Source organism: Muscardinus avellanarius, assembly GCF_963383645.1.
Source record: "Muscardinus avellanarius genome assembly, chromosome: 15".
Taxonomy (NCBI): Eukaryota; Metazoa; Chordata; class Mammalia; order Rodentia; family Gliridae; genus Muscardinus; species Muscardinus avellanarius.
This window is the reverse complement of record NC_137801.1, coordinates 37,619,749-37,637,345: the sequence shown is the minus strand read 5'-3', so window position 1 is coordinate 37,637,345 and position 17,597 is coordinate 37,619,749. Positions and strand designations below refer to the sequence as shown.

Sequence of the window (17,597 nt, the reverse complement as noted above, 5' to 3'; positions counted from 1 at the left end):
TAAGATTCAATCACATAATGTATGTAAAGCAGCTTGCATGTTTCCTGGATTATAGTAAGTGATCAATAATATTAATTCTCTTTGCTTCTTTAAGGTAGAGATTTTGTTATCTTCTTTATCCCACATAATTTTCAGTATGATGCTTAGCATAAGGTACATGCTTATCATATAAAGTGTCAAGGAAAGACTGCTTAATTATTTTAAAGCTTTGCATTTAGGAATAACTGGTAACAATAGAATTTTCAGAGTGGATGTGTACAAAATTGTTTAAAGAATAGCTGTTCAGAACCACTGCAGTCAGTACCCAAGGAAAGAGTTGGATAGATAGGTAAGGATGTAACAAAATCTAAAAGGTATTTTCTTCATTTTTTTTTATTCTTCATTGGGGGGTGAATTAAAAGTAAGGCTGTGCCTTTTTTGTTTAAACTATTCAAATTCAAGACCTAAAGTTTTCTAAGGAGTCTTGAATATAATATGAAAAGTAATGAAATCTCGTAAACTTGGACCATAGAAATATATTAAAGAATTCTGTAAGTATTGAGCAACATTTTTATCATTCCCCCAAAAGTAAGAGGATCTAAATCAATGGGTAGATTCACTATAATTGAATTTCCAAAACTTTCTGTTTGAAGCACTATGGGAAATAGTATATATCTGTTATGAAATTATACACATTGAATGAATAAAGATACAGGCAAGATTCTTTGTATAAATGTGGCCTGTTTTTAGAATGTAAGTCTGTGTTGTATAGGACATATATTATGCATAGTACAATTACATAGGCTTATTTTATTATTTTATTTCTATATATAGATTATTATAGGAGAATAGAATTATCTGTTTTTAAAATGTCTTCTGTGTTTTCTGGGATTTCTGTAAAATGAGCATATATCCTCTTCTACTTGCAAAAAGTTGTTTCTTCCAAAGGAAAGAGTGAGAGAATAAAATAAATCACTATATATCAGATCAACTCTCAAGAAATTAATGTGAAACTCCTTGAAGATGAGATTAGAATGTAAAGTGCTATCTAATATCAAAAAGTGTTTACTCATAGCCCGGCGTGGTGGCACACTCTTGTAATCCCCGCGCTTGGGAGGCGGAGACAGGAGGATCGTGCAGGTTCGAAGCCAGCCGTGCTGGCTTAGGAGACCCTATTTCCAAATTTAAAAAATATAGTAAAAAATAGGTCTGGGAGTGTAGCCCGGAGAAGGGTTTCCAGGAACCCCAGTACCCCCCCACACACACACACACAGTGTTTACTCATAAGAAAAGTAAAAACAGTTTCAAAAATTCAAGAGAAGAACTTATTCCCGGTATAGAAAATTAGGGAAGTCTTTTTGATAGAAATGGGAAATGGGGGATATGTTAGCACTTTTAGCATTTCATGATGTTGGGGTTGGGAAGAACAGAGAAGTAGTAGAAAAGGATGATCATTAGATCATACGTTCTGAGTGTGATTTGTGGGAAATATAGAAAGGTAGGTTGTTTCTAGAGTTTAGAGACCTTCGGCATCAGAATAAGGAAATTGGAGCTAATTCAGGAAACAGTAGTCTCTGAGCAGTGTTATAAAGAGAATTGTACTAGCAAAAGGACATCAAGGTAGATTAAAGGGGTTTTGAGACAGTGAGATTAGTAAGCATCTGAATTGGGATAGTGCTCATGGGAGTTTTTAAGATACTTTACTCAGTCATCTCACCTGATACGCAGTAGTTGAAGGACCTTAGTTAACAGAGGCTTAAGATAAACTAATTTCTGGTTTTTGTTTTTGTCTTTTTTTTTTTTTTGGTGTATGTATATGTGTTAGACAGTTAGTTACTGGGGATTGAACCCAGAGGTATTCTACCTCCCAACTATGCTCCCAGCCCTTTTGGTTTTTTGTTTTAAAACAAGGTCTTGCTAGGTTGCTGAGTCTCACTAGATTGTTAAAGCTAGGCTTGAATCTTCGATCATCCTATTTTCTAATTACTAATATTACAAACATGCACTCCCACACCTGGCAAGATAAGCTGATTTCTGACTGACATCTAATATAGTTCTTTTTTTTTTTTTTTTTTTTGTGGTACTAAGGGTGGAACCCAGAGGCTTTCTACCTCTGGGCTATACTCCCAGACCCAGAAACAGGGTCTCACTAAGTTTCTGAAAGGCTCATTAAGTAGCTGAGGCTGCCTTTGAACCTGTGCAATCAATCCTCCTGTCTCAGCCTCCCATGCGTGGCGATTACAAGCATGGGCCATCACGCCCAGTTAATATAGTTCTTTTATCATGAAGTTTTAGATGAGGCATTAGCAAATTTCTTCTGAAAGCTTCTTCAATGAAGAAAGCTTTTGGTTAAGGTGGTTGATAGTATTTGAGTGGCTTCCCAGTTTGACTAATTTCTGTCCTTCCCTCCCTTGAAGAGTTATTGGTTATGTCTTACCATCTAGTCAAAGAGATAGACCTTAAAAAATAATTCTATACAATGCAGTATTTGTGGGCTAGTGGTAGAATGCTTGTCTGTGCTTGGCCCTGGCTTCAATGTCCAGCACTGGAAGAAAGGAAGAAAAAGTAAGTAGTTCCTGAAAGAACTACTTATTGTAGAAAGGACCTGTTTTAGACTAGGATTTTTTTCTTTCTTTCTTTCTTTCTTTCTTTCTTTCTTTCTTTCTTTCTTTCTTTCTTTTTTTTAGGTAGTGATATTTGGAATACTAAAAGACACCTTGGGAGTATTAAATACTTAACAAATGTGAGTTTGTTTCCTTCCATTACTTTTTTTTTTTTTTTTTGGTGATACTGAGGTTCCTGGAAGCCCTTCTACCTCCGGGCTACACTCCCAGACCATATATATATATATATATATTTTTTTTTTTTTTTTTGAACCAGGGTCTCTTAAGCCAGCACGGCTGGCTCTGAACCAGTGCGATCCTCCTGTCTCCGCCTCCCAAGCGCGGGGATTACAAGCGTGCGCCACCACGCCTGGCTCCTTCCATTACTTTTTTTCCCCTGATACAAGGGATTAAACCCACAGGCACTATGCCACTGAGATATATCCCTATCCTTTGTTCCCCTTTCCTTTTTTAAAATAATTATTTTTTGTGCCCAAGTCAACCTTTTTGTTTCTTCTATAGACTCATCCTCTGAAGCATTTATAGTTCCTTTTGGTGTTCTTATAGGACGTTCTGGAATGAAGTATACCATTGAAATGTTCACAATTAATTTTTGCAAACATATTTTATGGAACATATTCTGTATCTTGCCGGGCGTGATGGTGCACTCTTGTAATCCCCGCTTTTGGGAGGCAGAGACAGGAGGATTGCACAGGTTTGAAGCCAGCCGCACTGGCTTAAGAGACCCTGTTTCCAAATTTTAAAAAGTATAAAAATAGGTGTGTGAGTGTAGCCCGGAGGTAAAAGGGTTTCCAGGAACCCCAGTACCACCAATATATATAATAATGATGACAGTTTGATTTTTTATCCTTGTATATGGAATCAAGTGAAACTTAAGTATGTTATTACCCCAAATATGTTAAATATAAAAGCTCACAGTTAATACCATTGCTCATCTACTTATCTTTATGGTTTTTCAATGTTTTGTTTTATACTGGGAATTGAACCCAAGTGCATTTTACCTCTAAGCTATACCCCAAACCTTTTTGTTTTTATTTATTTATTTATTTTTATTAAGTTACTGAACCTGTGATCCTCCTGTCTCAGCCTCCCAACTACTAAGATTACAGGCATGTTTTTCTGTTCTGCTTTGTTTTTTATGTTTTTTTATTCAGTGCATATTTCATTTACATATGACTGAAATGAATACAATCATGTATCATTTAATACTTTCATCACTACTCAACATTGCTTCTTCATTTTCCAGCATTATCATTTCATTGTACAAATGAAATAATGTTTGTCTCTTTTTCATTATGAGTAATTATCATAATTCACATTTTTATCTACAGGCATATTTGTTTTTCAGAGTATTTACTTAGGGTCATTTCTCAGAACTGCTATTACTTTTTTTTGTTTTTACTTTTATTTGCATTTATTTTATGCTAAATTTATTCCCATGTTTCTTCAGTTTCTTCTGGGGTATCTTTTTCTTTTGTGCAATCTATTCTTCTGGTGTAGGAACAATCTGTTCCTTCTCAGTGAGGATCATCTCAATGTGGCAGAGGGAGCTCATGTCTGGGTTAATCTAACCATGAACTCTGTAAGTATGGTGGTGCATCTTGGATGCTTTATTCACCTGTTCAATGACCAGAGAAACAGTGTCTAAATCCTTAAGTTCAATATTAACTTTTCTGCCTTTTTAAGCATGTGATTCAAAAATTCAGCACTCTTTTTAGGCCACCAACCCTGTGTCCAGCCTCAGCATTTGGCATGGGCACACCCACCGACTCCACTGTTGTAATGCCTAAATGACACACTTTGCTGCTTTAAAGTGGCATCCTTCATATGCTTAGTGGTTTTTCAGATTTGCATATCTTTTGTGGCCTGGGCACTTTCATAGTTATTTTGTTGATTTGCATGATTTTGTGGGATTTTCTGGGTAAAGAAAGGGGTCAACCATTTTCACAGTTAACCTCAGACCACCTACAGGAAGAAGAGTGTGTGTGTGTGTGTGTGTGTGTGTGTGTGTGTGTGTGTGTGTGTTACTGGGGATGGAACCCAGGGGCCTTCTACCTCCAGGCTACACTCTCAGACCTATTTTATAGTTTATTTGAAAACAGGGTCTCAACCCAGCTGAGGCTGGCTTCGAACCTGCGCGATCCTCCTGTCTCAGCCTCCCAAGTGCGGGGATTTCAAGCGTACAACACCACGCTCAGCTCATGTATTATTTTTAAGGTATCTGGTAGATTAAGACAGAGATGCTAATATTTTTATAGGTAAAACCACCTTTGTAGCTCATCAGAATAGAAATTGAACTAAAACCCATGTTTCCTGAGATCTAGTCTAACAGTCTTTGTGTTGGAAGTTATAAAATATGATGATATTTCTCTGTAAATAAAAAAATGACTGTTGATTATATTTTAAGGTATTTTAGTTATCTCCCAGGGAGGGCATTTTATAGACCCCTTAGAGTAGCCTTTTTTTTTTTTTTTTTTTTTGTATTGGTGATAGAACCCAGGGGCATTCTATCTCCCAGCTACACTCCCAACCCGATTTCATTTTTATTTGGAAACAGGGTCTCACTAGGTTGATGAGCGTCTCACTACATGCTAAGGCTGACTTCAAACCTATAATCCTCCTAACTCAGCCTCTCAAGTGTAGAGATAGGGATTATAGGCATGTGTCACCGTGCCTGGCTTATAGGAGCACTTTTTAAATAATTTATTCTGTAAAAAACACCCTGGGTTCGATCCCCAGTACCACCACCACCAAAAAAAAAAAAAAAAAGTCATCTTAATGCTCATGTAAATTGAAACCTCCATGACTTAACTGTCTCCTGTAATACCTGGTTAAGTGGTCATATTTAGTTTATGACAGGTTGATAATTTGACTTGCTTGATCATTTTATCTTATCTTCCTTTTTATACATAATCTTTACATCTATCTTGAAGTTTTTTTTTGTTTTTGTTTTTTGTTTTTTTTTTTTTTTTTTTTTTGGTCCAGAGGTTTCTGGAAATCCCTTTTGCCTCCGGGCTACACTCCCAGATCTATTTTATATTTTTATTTGGAAACAGGGTCTCTTAAGCCAGCAAGGCTGGCTTCGAACCTGCGCGATCCTCCTGTCTCCGCCGCCACCATGCCTGGCCACGATACCTTTTTCCTTTCTTGCTCTTTCCTACCTAAAGGGATAAATATTTGAAATGGATTTGTTGTCTTTGTTTGTCTACCTTCAGAAGCCATGTGCACATGACTTTTTCCTCCCACTACCCTAATTAGAGGATTTGGAGCTTGGGTGGGAGTTTTGCTGATATTGTTAATGCTTTCCATTTTCCATTTATATTATGAAGAAAAAGTGGGTAAAAATTCTATTTAAGTCGATTAAAAATAATCACAATTTGATACCTATTTGTACTGTTTTACATCGAAGCTTGTGGTACCAGGCGATTTATATCCAAGTAATATAATGAAATTAGAGTAATGATTATTTTTCATTTTGGCTCACCTTTTTATCCACTGTACAAGTGAACTTAGTGTTGAACAGTAACTGCAGAATTGCTTTTGAAGCACAGTAACTCAGAGTAAAAGCAAACATTCTGGGTTTTTTTAAATTAAAAATTATTTATCCTACTATCCATTAAATAAAGTATATATAGAGCAAAAAAAAAAAAGAACCAGAAAGAACCACAGATGAATTCCTTGTAAACATTAACTGTTTTTTGATGTTGTATTTGTCATCCCAATTAGAATTCCATTCTTTATGTTTTTATTGCATTTTTTATTTCTGCTTTCAATTTGCAGTATTTAAAATTCAATAAGATGTTAAGAGATAAGCCAGAAATGTTGACTATTGCAGCAGCCTAGGAGATTTAGTTAATCTGACCTAGATGTTCTTTTGAGGATTGAGATTTATATGTGAAAACAGTTCTCAATTTCAAAATGAAACATAGGAAGATCTGTCATATAAGTCAGCCGTCCTGCTGGTGAGAGGCAGATTAATCAGCCACAAACAGGAAGAGTTTACCATGAAAGTTGTGCTATTTAGATCTTTGGCATTTGGATTAGCAATAATATTGAAAGTTGTAAGTGAATGTAGCCTTTGCATTTTGCCTTGTTCTAAAGAGGATTATTTACTATTTTTTAAGGACTCTTGACACACAATGATGTTGGTTTCATTTTCAATATAATGCATGTGAAACAAAACGGATGTGAGGAAACCTTTGAATAGAAACTATATCCAAATGTGATAATAATGGTATTTGAGACTATATTTCAATGATTAATTTGTTGAAGATTTATCTCTTATCCTAGAATGTGGGTACTTACCCAGTTAGAATGAGAAGACTTCTATAACGTACACTCTACCAATTTTTATTTTTTCTGAAGCTACAAAATGGTAGATTCTGTTCCGTTTCTTAATTTAATATTGTATAATTTTTTAAAGTTAAAGTAGGGAAGCCGGGCAAAGGGGCATAGTAGAATATATGTGTGTGTGTGTGTGTGTGTGTATGTATGTATATATATATATATATATATATATATATATATATATATATATATATATATATATATATAATCCCAGCTATTCAGGAGGTTGAAATTGGAGGATCACTTGAGCCAGGAGTTCAAGGCTAGCCTGGGCAACATAGCAAGACTCTGTTTCCTAAAATATTATAACAATAAAAATGATAATGGGGACTTAGGGGCTAGAGATCAGATTCAAGGGTACCTGGTTTCATCACCAGATCCAGGTGGAGAAATTAGGAAAGTTATCGCCTCCAGATGCAGCCAAGACATTATGCAATTGTCTTGTCATAGTGCTACGATTGAAATGTAGCATTCATTGATGAAACCCTCTTACAAGATGATGAAAATGCCATAGTTAGCCAGGTGTGGTGGCACAGGCTTGTAATCCAGCATTCGGGAGGCAGAGAACGGAGGATCTTGGTTTGTGGACAGCCTCAGCTACTTAGTGAGGCCCTTTGCAACTCACTGAGACCCTCTTTCAAACATAAAGAAGACTAAAAAAATAGGGCTGGGGATTTAGCTCGGAGGTACAATTCCCCTGGGTTCCATTCCCAGTACTGCCCAAAAAGAAAAAGAAAAAGAAAAAGAAAAGGCTATGATTAGATTCTTAGAATTATGTCGAAATAGTTTATCTTTTATTCCAGAATCCAGCATTGTGAAATAAGTGCTTGAAACCAGAGATAGTAGCTACATCCTAGTGATTTATTTTTTATTCTTTATTTTTTGGTGGTACTTGGGGTGGAACCTAGAGGCTTTCTACCTCCGGGCTATACTCCCAGACCCATTTTAATTTTTTTGGAAACAGGGTCTCACTAAGTTGCTGAGAGTCTCACTAAGTAGCTGAGGCTGGCTTCGAACCTGCGCGATCCTCCTGTCTCAGCCTCCCAAGTGCGGGGATTACAAGCATGCACCACCATGCCTGGCTCATCATAGTGATTTCTAACTGACAATATAACATGTTGCAATTATTGAAATAAACCAAGACTGTGAACTGTGCATTTCAAATACTTAGCTTGTTTTCCTCTTTTAACATTTAGGGGTTTTTTTTGTTTTATTTTGTTCCTTTTTTGTGTGGTACTGGAGTTCCTGGAAACCCTTCTACCTCTGGACTACACTCCCAGACACCTATTTTTAAAATTTTTATTTGGAAACAGGGTCTCTTAAGTCAGCGAGGCTGGCTTCGAACCTGCACGATCCTCCTGTCTCCGCTTCCTAAGCGCAGGGATTACAAGTGTGTGCCACCATGCCCAGCAAACATTTAGTTTTAGATGCTATACAGTATTTAGGGTAGTTGTTATTTTTATCATTGAAAATTTTAGAAAGCATGCTTCCTTTAAAATTGAAAGCCATTGGTTTACTCCTATGACAGTTATTTTTGTCTCGAATCTGTTGTGTTCTCTAAAGAAAAGGGTGTGTATGTGTGTGTGCACGTGCGTGCAAGTGAGCACATGCACACGTGGACAAGAACATGCATGCACATGTGTGTTTGACATATTTTGAAGTTGATTTAGATAATCACTTCTTTTTGAATTAAAGAAAGTCTGACTATATTATTCTTTAAAGATTTATAGAATGATTATTGGCAGCATTTTGAAGTCACCTGAATTTTGCAGACACAGTTTAAATATAGGTTGCCTTTTGATCCTAATTAAAGGTCTTTGATAACTATGGGGTTCTACATTATATGTTTCTTTCAGCTTCTGTGTTTGGCAGGAAATTCAGCAGAAGGAAGAGTTCTCTTTGATGAAAAATTAAATACTTACATAAAGTCTTACTTTGTGTGATGTATGATTATTTTGTTTTATAGACTCCAGGCCTTAGAGCTCGACCTGCAAGACTTCAGTGGTTTTGTGATAGATGTATTACCAATAATCAGGTTTGTGTTTAATTTCTTTTCTTTAATTAATTAATATATATAATATATGTACACACACACACACACACACACACACACACACATATATATATGGTGGTACTACTAGGGGTGGAATCCTGGGGCTTTTCTACCTCCAAGCTATACTCCTAGACCTATTTTATACTTTTGGAAACAGGGTGTCATTAAGTTGCAGTGAGCCTTACCAAGTAGCTGAGGGCTGGCTTTGAACCTGCAGGATCCTCCTGTCTCAGCCTCCCAAATGCTGGGATTACAAGCATGCGCCACCATGGATGGCTGTGTTTAATTTCTGATTTCTCAAGCATGTAAAACTTTTAGAAATTAAAAGTTTTAATTTCTAAATTTGTACGTGTCATACAACTGTTTGGGGATTTCAGAAGATAGAGTATTGTGGAAATGCTTGTTCTCCATATAAGTCGTAGCTTATTTCTTGTTCCTGTTGTGTAGTAGAAATCCTAAAAATTTTAACCTCGACTCTGTTGACTTTAACTTGCGTTTTCTTAGTTGGTTTGAGCAGGCTGACTTTGCTTGACAGTTTAACTTGTACTAGTCTTTAGTAACTGAAGGATTGTCTGAGAGCGCTCAGTGGAATTTCTGCTTTCCCTCTACTCCAGTACAGGTATCTGTTCACATGGTGCCAAGTAGAAGTCATAGGAAAAAAGGAGCATGACATTTGGTAGAGGATTATTTTTACTAATGTAAGAGTATCATCAAGTTCTCTCCACCTTCTCTGCACCAGAAATCATGAAATTCACCAAAACACACCTTCTTGGACAGCACACCAGCCAACTAGCTAGTCATTCCTATTATGTTCTTGATTCCAAAGGATCCTTTTGTTCTTTAACTTAAAATATGTATAACATATAATTGATCACTTTAACTATTTTAAGTATACAGAATGTGAAGTACACTCATGTTGGTTGTGCTTGGCCCCTTAATATTTGAAGCAAAGTTAGTCTGCTCCATGGATAAAGCTAATCTGTAGTATTATTCAACTGTTACTTGTTATCTATGAAATAAATAACTTTCAGTATTTAAATCTATCTTTTAATCTTATTTTTAAGGTTGAAACTCTGGAAAAATTAGTGGAGCTGACACAAAAGCTATTTGAATGTGACAGAGACCAGATGTACTACAGTCTACTAAAACTATACAGTAAGTGATTTGACTATTTCTCTCATTTTTCAAGAATTAAGAATGTTGAAAACTATTGCAGGAAAGGAGTAACAGGTTTTGAGGAAGGTCCTGGACTGTGAAATATGGAGAAGTCTTCAGCATTGGGCAAAGTGAAATGTATGCCAGACTTTATCATAGAATGTTATGTCAGTAGATGCTTTAATCTTCCTATTTTTCTGGTATTCTTACTGTAATGACGAGAATTTAAGAAAATCTTCATCCTCAGTCATTCTTTCTTGTGCTACTGGAGCCCAGAAGTGCAGGAGACACTAGCCCCCTGTTGCTTAGACCCTGCTAGATTCCTCTATGCGTCACTGTCCTGAGACCCTTGCCCACCTGACCTGACTACAGTTTAAGTGGAAAAAGAAGAGGTTTTCTTTTTGATACTTTTTCATAATTGAAAATGAGAGTGTCTTAATAATCAAAAAAGAACCCAGAAGCATATGACGTAGCTAAGATAACCTTCTAAAAATGTGGACAGGTATTAGTGTACTTGGGAGAAATGGCTCCTTGGATGTACATCTAGTCTGTTTATAAACTGGTTCTGCTTCCTCACTAGTGTTTCTACCTGTTAATGGAATTCATAGGAGGCCACTGGTTGGGACTGTCTGTGCTCCTCCTGCACCAGGCCCAACAGACCAATCAAAGTGGAGTTACAAAAAAAATGGACTTGCTCCTTCTGAAGTTTTACCACTGCCAAACCAAAACTAAATTGTTTATCTGACCTCCCAAGAAACCAGGAAATACAGAATAGCCAAATTACCACACAGGCCAGTTTTAGCTGGCATAATAAGAAAGTCTCCTATACTTTAACCTTTACAAGAAAAGCTACTTTTGCCAGGCGTGGTGGCACACGCTTATAATCCCTGCACTTGGGAGGCGGAGATAGGAGGATCACGCTGGTTCGAAGCCAGCCTCGCTGGCTTAAGAGACTGTTTCCAAATTAAAAAATATAAAATTGGTCTGGGAGTGTAGCCCAGAGGTAGAAGGGTTTCCAGGAACCCCCGGTACCATCAAAAAAGAGAAAAAGAAAGAAAAGCTACTTTTGAAACAACCTGTCTGCTTTTAATTGCTTTCTTTAGTCTTTGTCTATAAAGCCAGCTTTCTCTGCTCATTTCATCAAATTTCCATTAATCTGTTTTATACATTGAAGTGTCACTTGATTCCATAATGGGAAATAAAAGCCAATTAAGATTTTCAAACTAAAATGGACAAAAAAGGAAAAAATTTCATTAGAGCCACAGAATTTAATAGGAATTTTTGAGGAGTTTTTGTTTGTTTTTTATGGTACTAGGGATGGAACCCAGGGGCATTCTACCTCCAAGCTACACACACCTCCAGCCCTATTTTTTTATTCTTTCTTTTGCAACAGGGTCTCACTGAGTTGCCAAGGACCTCACTTAAGTAACTGAAGCTATCCACGAACCATGGTCCTCCTGTCTCAGCTTCCCAAATGCTGGGATTACAAGTGTATGCCACCATATCAGGCTCACTTCTTTTTATTTATATCCTGAAGTAGATTTAACAGTTACTTCTATAAATAACAATCAACATTCACTGGTATAGATATTTTTGCAGAAGGATACATATCTATATACATACCCATTGCTACACAGTTTCTTTAATATGATATTAAATTTTTATTTAATTATAATAGGCATTTTTTTCCATTTAGTCACCTGATATAAAGTGCATGCACTAGAATTTACTCAGTCATTCTCTGGTTGCTGGGCATGTGAATAGATTTTTATTTTCACATTATAAACCACCAAGTTATTCATGTTTGTACCTATATCTTTGTTCACATTCTTGTTTGTTTATTTATGGCTGAATTTCTAGTATTTCTATTAAAGAGGGATTGAAATTTCTGAAGCTTTTGACTTTTCTTATCAAATACTGCTCTAGTATATTTATGCCCGTATATATGTCTGTTAGTTTTAGATTCTTTTACAGGATATTTGGATAAAGAGGAATAAGAGTTAAGATAGTGGTACTTCCCTTTTTTTTTTTTTTTTCTTTTTTTTTTTTTTGGTGGTACTGGGGTTCCTGGAAGCCCTTCTACCTCCGGGCTACACTCCAAGACCTATTTTATATCTTTATTTGGAAACAGGGTCTCAAGCCAGCGCGGCTGACTTCGAACCCGCGTGATCCTCCTGTCTCCACCTCCCAAACGCGGGGATTACAAGCGTGCGCCACCACGCCCGGCTTTCCCAACATATTTTATAGAAAACATCTAGATTTATTCTTTTCTTTTGTCAAATTTTACTTCACTAAACATAAACAATAAGAAAGTTGATTAATTTATCTTTTTGAACTTGAGTCTATTATTATTAGAACCTTTGTTTTGAATCTTGATGGTACTGTGGCTTAGACTTGTAATCCCAGCAACTAGAGAGGCAGTAAGATCCCAAGTTTGAGTGTAACCTGAGCAATTTATGGAATCTGTATCCCAAAATTTTAAAAAGCTGGAGGTTTGTTTCAGTAGTAGAATGCCCATGAGTTCCATCTCTAGTAATTAGATATACATGTCATATTTGGTTGCATTAAAGTACGAACCTCACAGTGTAATTCTTAAAAGTTTGGCTCAAATGATGATAAAATCTTCCCACGCAATGTAAGGTAACTGAATGTATAAAATTAAAAGTCTGTGTTTAGGCATTTAATCTTTAAGTGGTAGATTATAACCTGTATTGGGTTCTAATTCTCCAAATTTTCTACCACTTTTTCTCCCCCCTCCACTTTTTTTTGTTCTTGGTACTAGGGATTGAACTCAAGGGCATTCTACTTCCAAACTACACAGTTGTGTGTGTGTGTGTGTGTGTGTGTGTGTGTGTGTGTGTGTGTGTGTGTTTTGCAGGTCTGGGGATGGAATCCAGGGGCATTCTACTTCTGAGCTATACCCCCTGCCCTACTTTTTATTCTTTATTTTGAAACCGGGTTTCACTGAGTTGCAGAGGGCCTCACTAAGTAGCTGAGACTGTCCGCAAACTGTGATCTTCTGTTCTCAGTGTTTTATTTTTTTGAAACTGTGTCTCACTAAGTTGTTTAAGATCTCCCTAGTTTAGAACCTGCCATCCTCCTGTCTCAGCCTAAGTACTGGGATTACAGACATGAACTGCCACGCCTGACTTTTTATTCCTTTCTTTTGAAAAACTATTTCATGTTTAAACATCTAAATTTATGTAGACTTTTAAAAATAGTGAATTATTATACCCAAATATAACATCATTTAAAATAGTCATGTGATACTATGTAAATTATAAGGAAAGTATCTGTGAAGCACTTGGAATGCCAGCCACTAAACTAGGCACTGCAGAAGGCACTAAACTAGACACTCTATAGAAAAAGCAGTGTTGGAACAGCTGTGAGCATGTGTGAGATGATTTGCTAAATGGGCAGGCCAAGGGGTAGTCAGACACTCAGAAATCTTTTTCAGTTCATCTTAAAATTTCCTGTAGGGATAGGCAATCTCTGAGGGATAATTTTAGTCTCCTTTATCTCCCCATCTGTTCTGTTGAACTCTTGCCTCCAATTTCTTCTTGATCTGTGTTTGAGCCAGTAGACTAAGGAGCTCGACAGGGTGTGGTTACCCTTTTAGGAGTTCTCATGGGGAAGTATATTTTCCTATTTTTAATCCCATTTTTATGGTTCCCACCTTCTTTAGTACTCTTAAGAGATAATCTGGTTGTAATAGTTCTAAATCTTTTACTTTCTGAAGAAAAAGCAAGCAAATCTCTTTTGCAGCCTCTCTTCCATTTTGCCCTCTGACTTGGATTGCTACTTTAATTATGTTACCTGGATATAATTTTTTTGAAATTGTGGATTTCTGATAAAATAATTTGTTAAACTTATAGGAATTTTTTAAAAGCTATTATTTTTTATGATATGATTATAGCTTTTGAATGGGAATGGATAGTTATTTAGATGTATTTGTTTTAAAAATAACTTTCCTTCATTTTTAAAGTCCTGGGAATTGAACTCATTTTACCTCTGAGCCACAACCCCAGCCCTATTTTATTTTTTATTTTATAAGAAGGTGTTATTAAGTTGTTGAGCCTGGCTTCAAGCACTGGACATCTGAGGCTCCAGTGTGTGTGTGTGTGTGTGTGTGTGTGTGTGTGTGTGTGTGTGTGTGTATTTTGTGGTACTGGGTTTTTAAACCCAGCTTTGAGCTACACACCCAGCCTGATTTTATTTCTTGTTTGGAAACAGGATCTCACTGGGTTAATGAAAACCTCAGTAATTGCTGAAGCTGTCCTTGAACCTGCGATACTCCTTTTTCAGCTTCCCAAGTACTGAGATTACAAGTGTGTGGCATTGCCCCTGGCTTTTGTTTATCTTTAAATAGTACCTTTCATACATTAATATATACCCCATTTTGTTGTGAACGATAACATATTGCAGAAACATGCACAAAACGAATATATGCCGTATGGTGGTTTATCACACTATGATAACAATTCATGGAATTGTGTTGTCTTTTCATACCTTTAAAAATTAGCTATTCTATAACTGCTTTCATTTTTTATTGATTTATGTAGTATATTCATCTATGATCTGTTGAAAGAATCTCATAATTCAAACTTTAGTTCTAACCTTAACAATATATTTTGACATTTCCCAGTGACAGTCTTATAAAATTAGTTCCTAGAAAGTATATCAAACATTACATGAATGAAATAAATCTTTTTCTTGTATAAGGGATGTTCTGTTATCTATAAATGACAATATTGTCACCTAAATTTTTTTCTTCACATATATAAAGATTAGTTTCTTCTTTGAATATGTAAAGTACCCTATCCAAAAATAAAGCCACCTTGCATTTGTAATTTTGTATTAATAACTATTTTAATCTATTTTAATTTTTTAGTTTTTTATACATAAACTTTTATTGGTTCATTATAGTCTCGGATCATAATGTAAATCATGTTTACAGTGATATACATGCACTTAGCACTTCATGAGACCCTGCTCTGGCTCCCTCCCATCCCTCCCTTCTTCATACAAAGTACTAAGATTGACATTGCTATTTTCACATATGCACACAAAGTCAAGGTAGAGAATTCCTTCATCGATCCTCACTCTTCCTCCTCCCCTTTAGACCATGTCCCCTTGGCTCCACTGAGGTTTCTCTTTTCATTATCTAGACTCCCTCTGGTCTCCCAGAGAAAACATGACCCTTGCCTTTCTGTAACTGGCTAATCTCACTTACATAATGTTCTCCAGGTTCTTCCATTTTTGTGCGAATTGTAAGTATTGTGAATTGTGCTGTCATATGGGTATGCATATATTACTGTAGTTTTCTGATTTCATTTCCTTTGAGAAGATACCAAGGAGTGGTAAAGCCTCTGTGGGGAAGTCCTTTGATACTGTCTTGTTGATGTTCTGAATATCTTCTGTACATGGATGTTCATATCTCTTTCTGTGTTTGAATAATTCTCTGATATTTCTCTGAAGAGGTTTCTGATACCCTTGGTTTGTGCTTATAGACCTTCCTCAGTGCCTATTATCCATATGTTAGGTTGTTTCTTATTATTCCATAATTTTTTGATGTTCAGATTCTGTTGTATTGTCTTCTCTATATTGTTGACTGTGTCTTCAGTTTTGAATGAATTGTCTTCTAGGAGTAATAACTCTGTTTTCCATGTGGTCTAACTTTCTAGAGGTGGTTTCTATGATGGTCTTTAATTCATTTATTGACTCCTTCACTTTGCTCAAAGCCTCTTTGGTTCTTACATAATAGCCTCAATAATTTCTCTATTGATATGCTTGTTCATTTTCTATACACTTTCTTTGAGGCCTTTGATCATATTGAAGATCAAAATTAGATATCTTTTTTGGCATGTTCGATCTCCTTGTTGTTGATTTGTGGTAGTTTATTCTTTACTTGCTGTTCTCATGTTTTTTGAGTTCTCAGGGTTGTATTTCTGTTGTCTAGGCATCTACTTCCGCTTTGTGTGTGAATCCTGTGTCTGTTATCCTTTTATAATAAGGTTTCTGATGGGGGTATATATATTGGCCTCTACAAATCTACCTCATATAATCAAACTTTTGAGTTTGTCCCCCTGAGCCTCTTTAACAAGATACAGTTCTTATTGCAGGCAAACCAGAGTCTCTGATTGGCTACAGACCACCATGCACAAGAGGCCCAAACTGGCCAGAAATTATGATGTTCTCTTCAGAACCTGCAGCCTGCCGGTTGGAATTTAATAACCCACAGGCACCACCACTCCTCTTCTGATTGTGAATCCATGAAACTGCAGAGCACTGACCTCTGGTGCTTAACCCCTGCAGCACCAGAAATTGCTGTGTTCCACCCTTATGGTTTAGCTCGCTGAGCATGGATGGCCCAGGGATACCACCACTAATCTGCTGGTTACAATTATGTAGACCACTGCCAGTCACTGGTGTGCAGGCATACTAGGCACAAACTCTGCTGGTGGAAATAGTGTTGAGTTCCTAGCCTCTACCTGTGATCACATAAACTCCTGCTGGCTCCTGCCCTCCTCATTTCAGGGCCCAAACTCTGCCAGGGAGAGGCTGTACCATTCTGAGCCTGGGGCTTGGGTGGCTTAGTTATTTAGCCCGAGGGCCACCAGTGCTGATCTTGGCACCTAAGATTATGTGAGACCTTGTTTGTATCTGGCCTTGGTGCTTGTAAAGCTCAAATATGACCAAACAGGAATGTGTAGCTTTCTAAACCTGTAACTCAGTAGAATGAGTTATTTCACCCCACAGACACCACAGCTGTCTGTCCTGTGGTAATTACTGTAGCCCCTACAAGAATGTGGCAAACTACTAACTCTAGATCCTTTCTTCCTGAATGTCTTAGGGGCTGTCTGCTAATTCCCATTTCTCCTGTGTCCAACTGTAGCCCCTACTCCCACCTCCACAGGGGTGGTTTGAAAACCCACAGACTGTATGAGGCAAGTCTCTTTTATGCAAGTCCCTGTGGGCACACAGGGCAGTCTCTCACTGGGAAGGTTGTTAACTCATGATCTCCCACTCAGGTCCCTGTAGTCAAAGAAGATTTCAGCTGCAGGCATAGGATCTAGCTCAGCTGTCTGGGTAGTCAGGTCTTTGTTAAGCATGGGGAGAAATTTTCAACTGCTTTTGATGAAGGTCTGTAGTGATTGGATCAACAAGATTCTGCTTCTTTGCTGGGAGTTGGTCTATGGGAGCATCCATTGGTGATGGCTGTTGGCATGATGGTGCGACCTCCATTCTCTTCTTACCAGGAAGGACGTCCTGAGCTCTTTTCGGGCCTTTGATCTCTCTGCTACCTTTAATTCTACCATGTTTTGACTGTCATCGTTTTGTTGAGTTCTGGCTACTTTTCTTCTCTTGCCAAAAAGCAGTCTTCCTTCTGGTTGAGTTCCAAGTGTTGGAGTGCCTTAAACACACTGTCTCCCTCTATT

At 37.1% G+C, this 17,597-nt stretch overlaps 1 protein-coding gene across 1 annotated transcript in view; it reads left to right on the top strand.

Annotated features, from left to right (window-relative positions):
• LRPPRC (leucine rich pentatricopeptide repeat containing) overlaps window positions 1-17,597 on the top strand; it is a gene marked incomplete at both ends in the record, with an annotated part of 107,274 nt that overhangs the window by 60,493 nt on the left and 29,184 nt on the right. Inside the window, 2 exons of the mRNA XM_080711489.1 lie at window positions 8,917-8,985; window positions 10,068-10,158. Of these exons, the coding sequence (XP_080567615.1) occupies window positions 8,917-8,985; window positions 10,068-10,158 (160 nt within the window). The remainder of the gene's footprint in view (window positions 1-8,916; window positions 8,986-10,067; window positions 10,159-17,597) is intronic.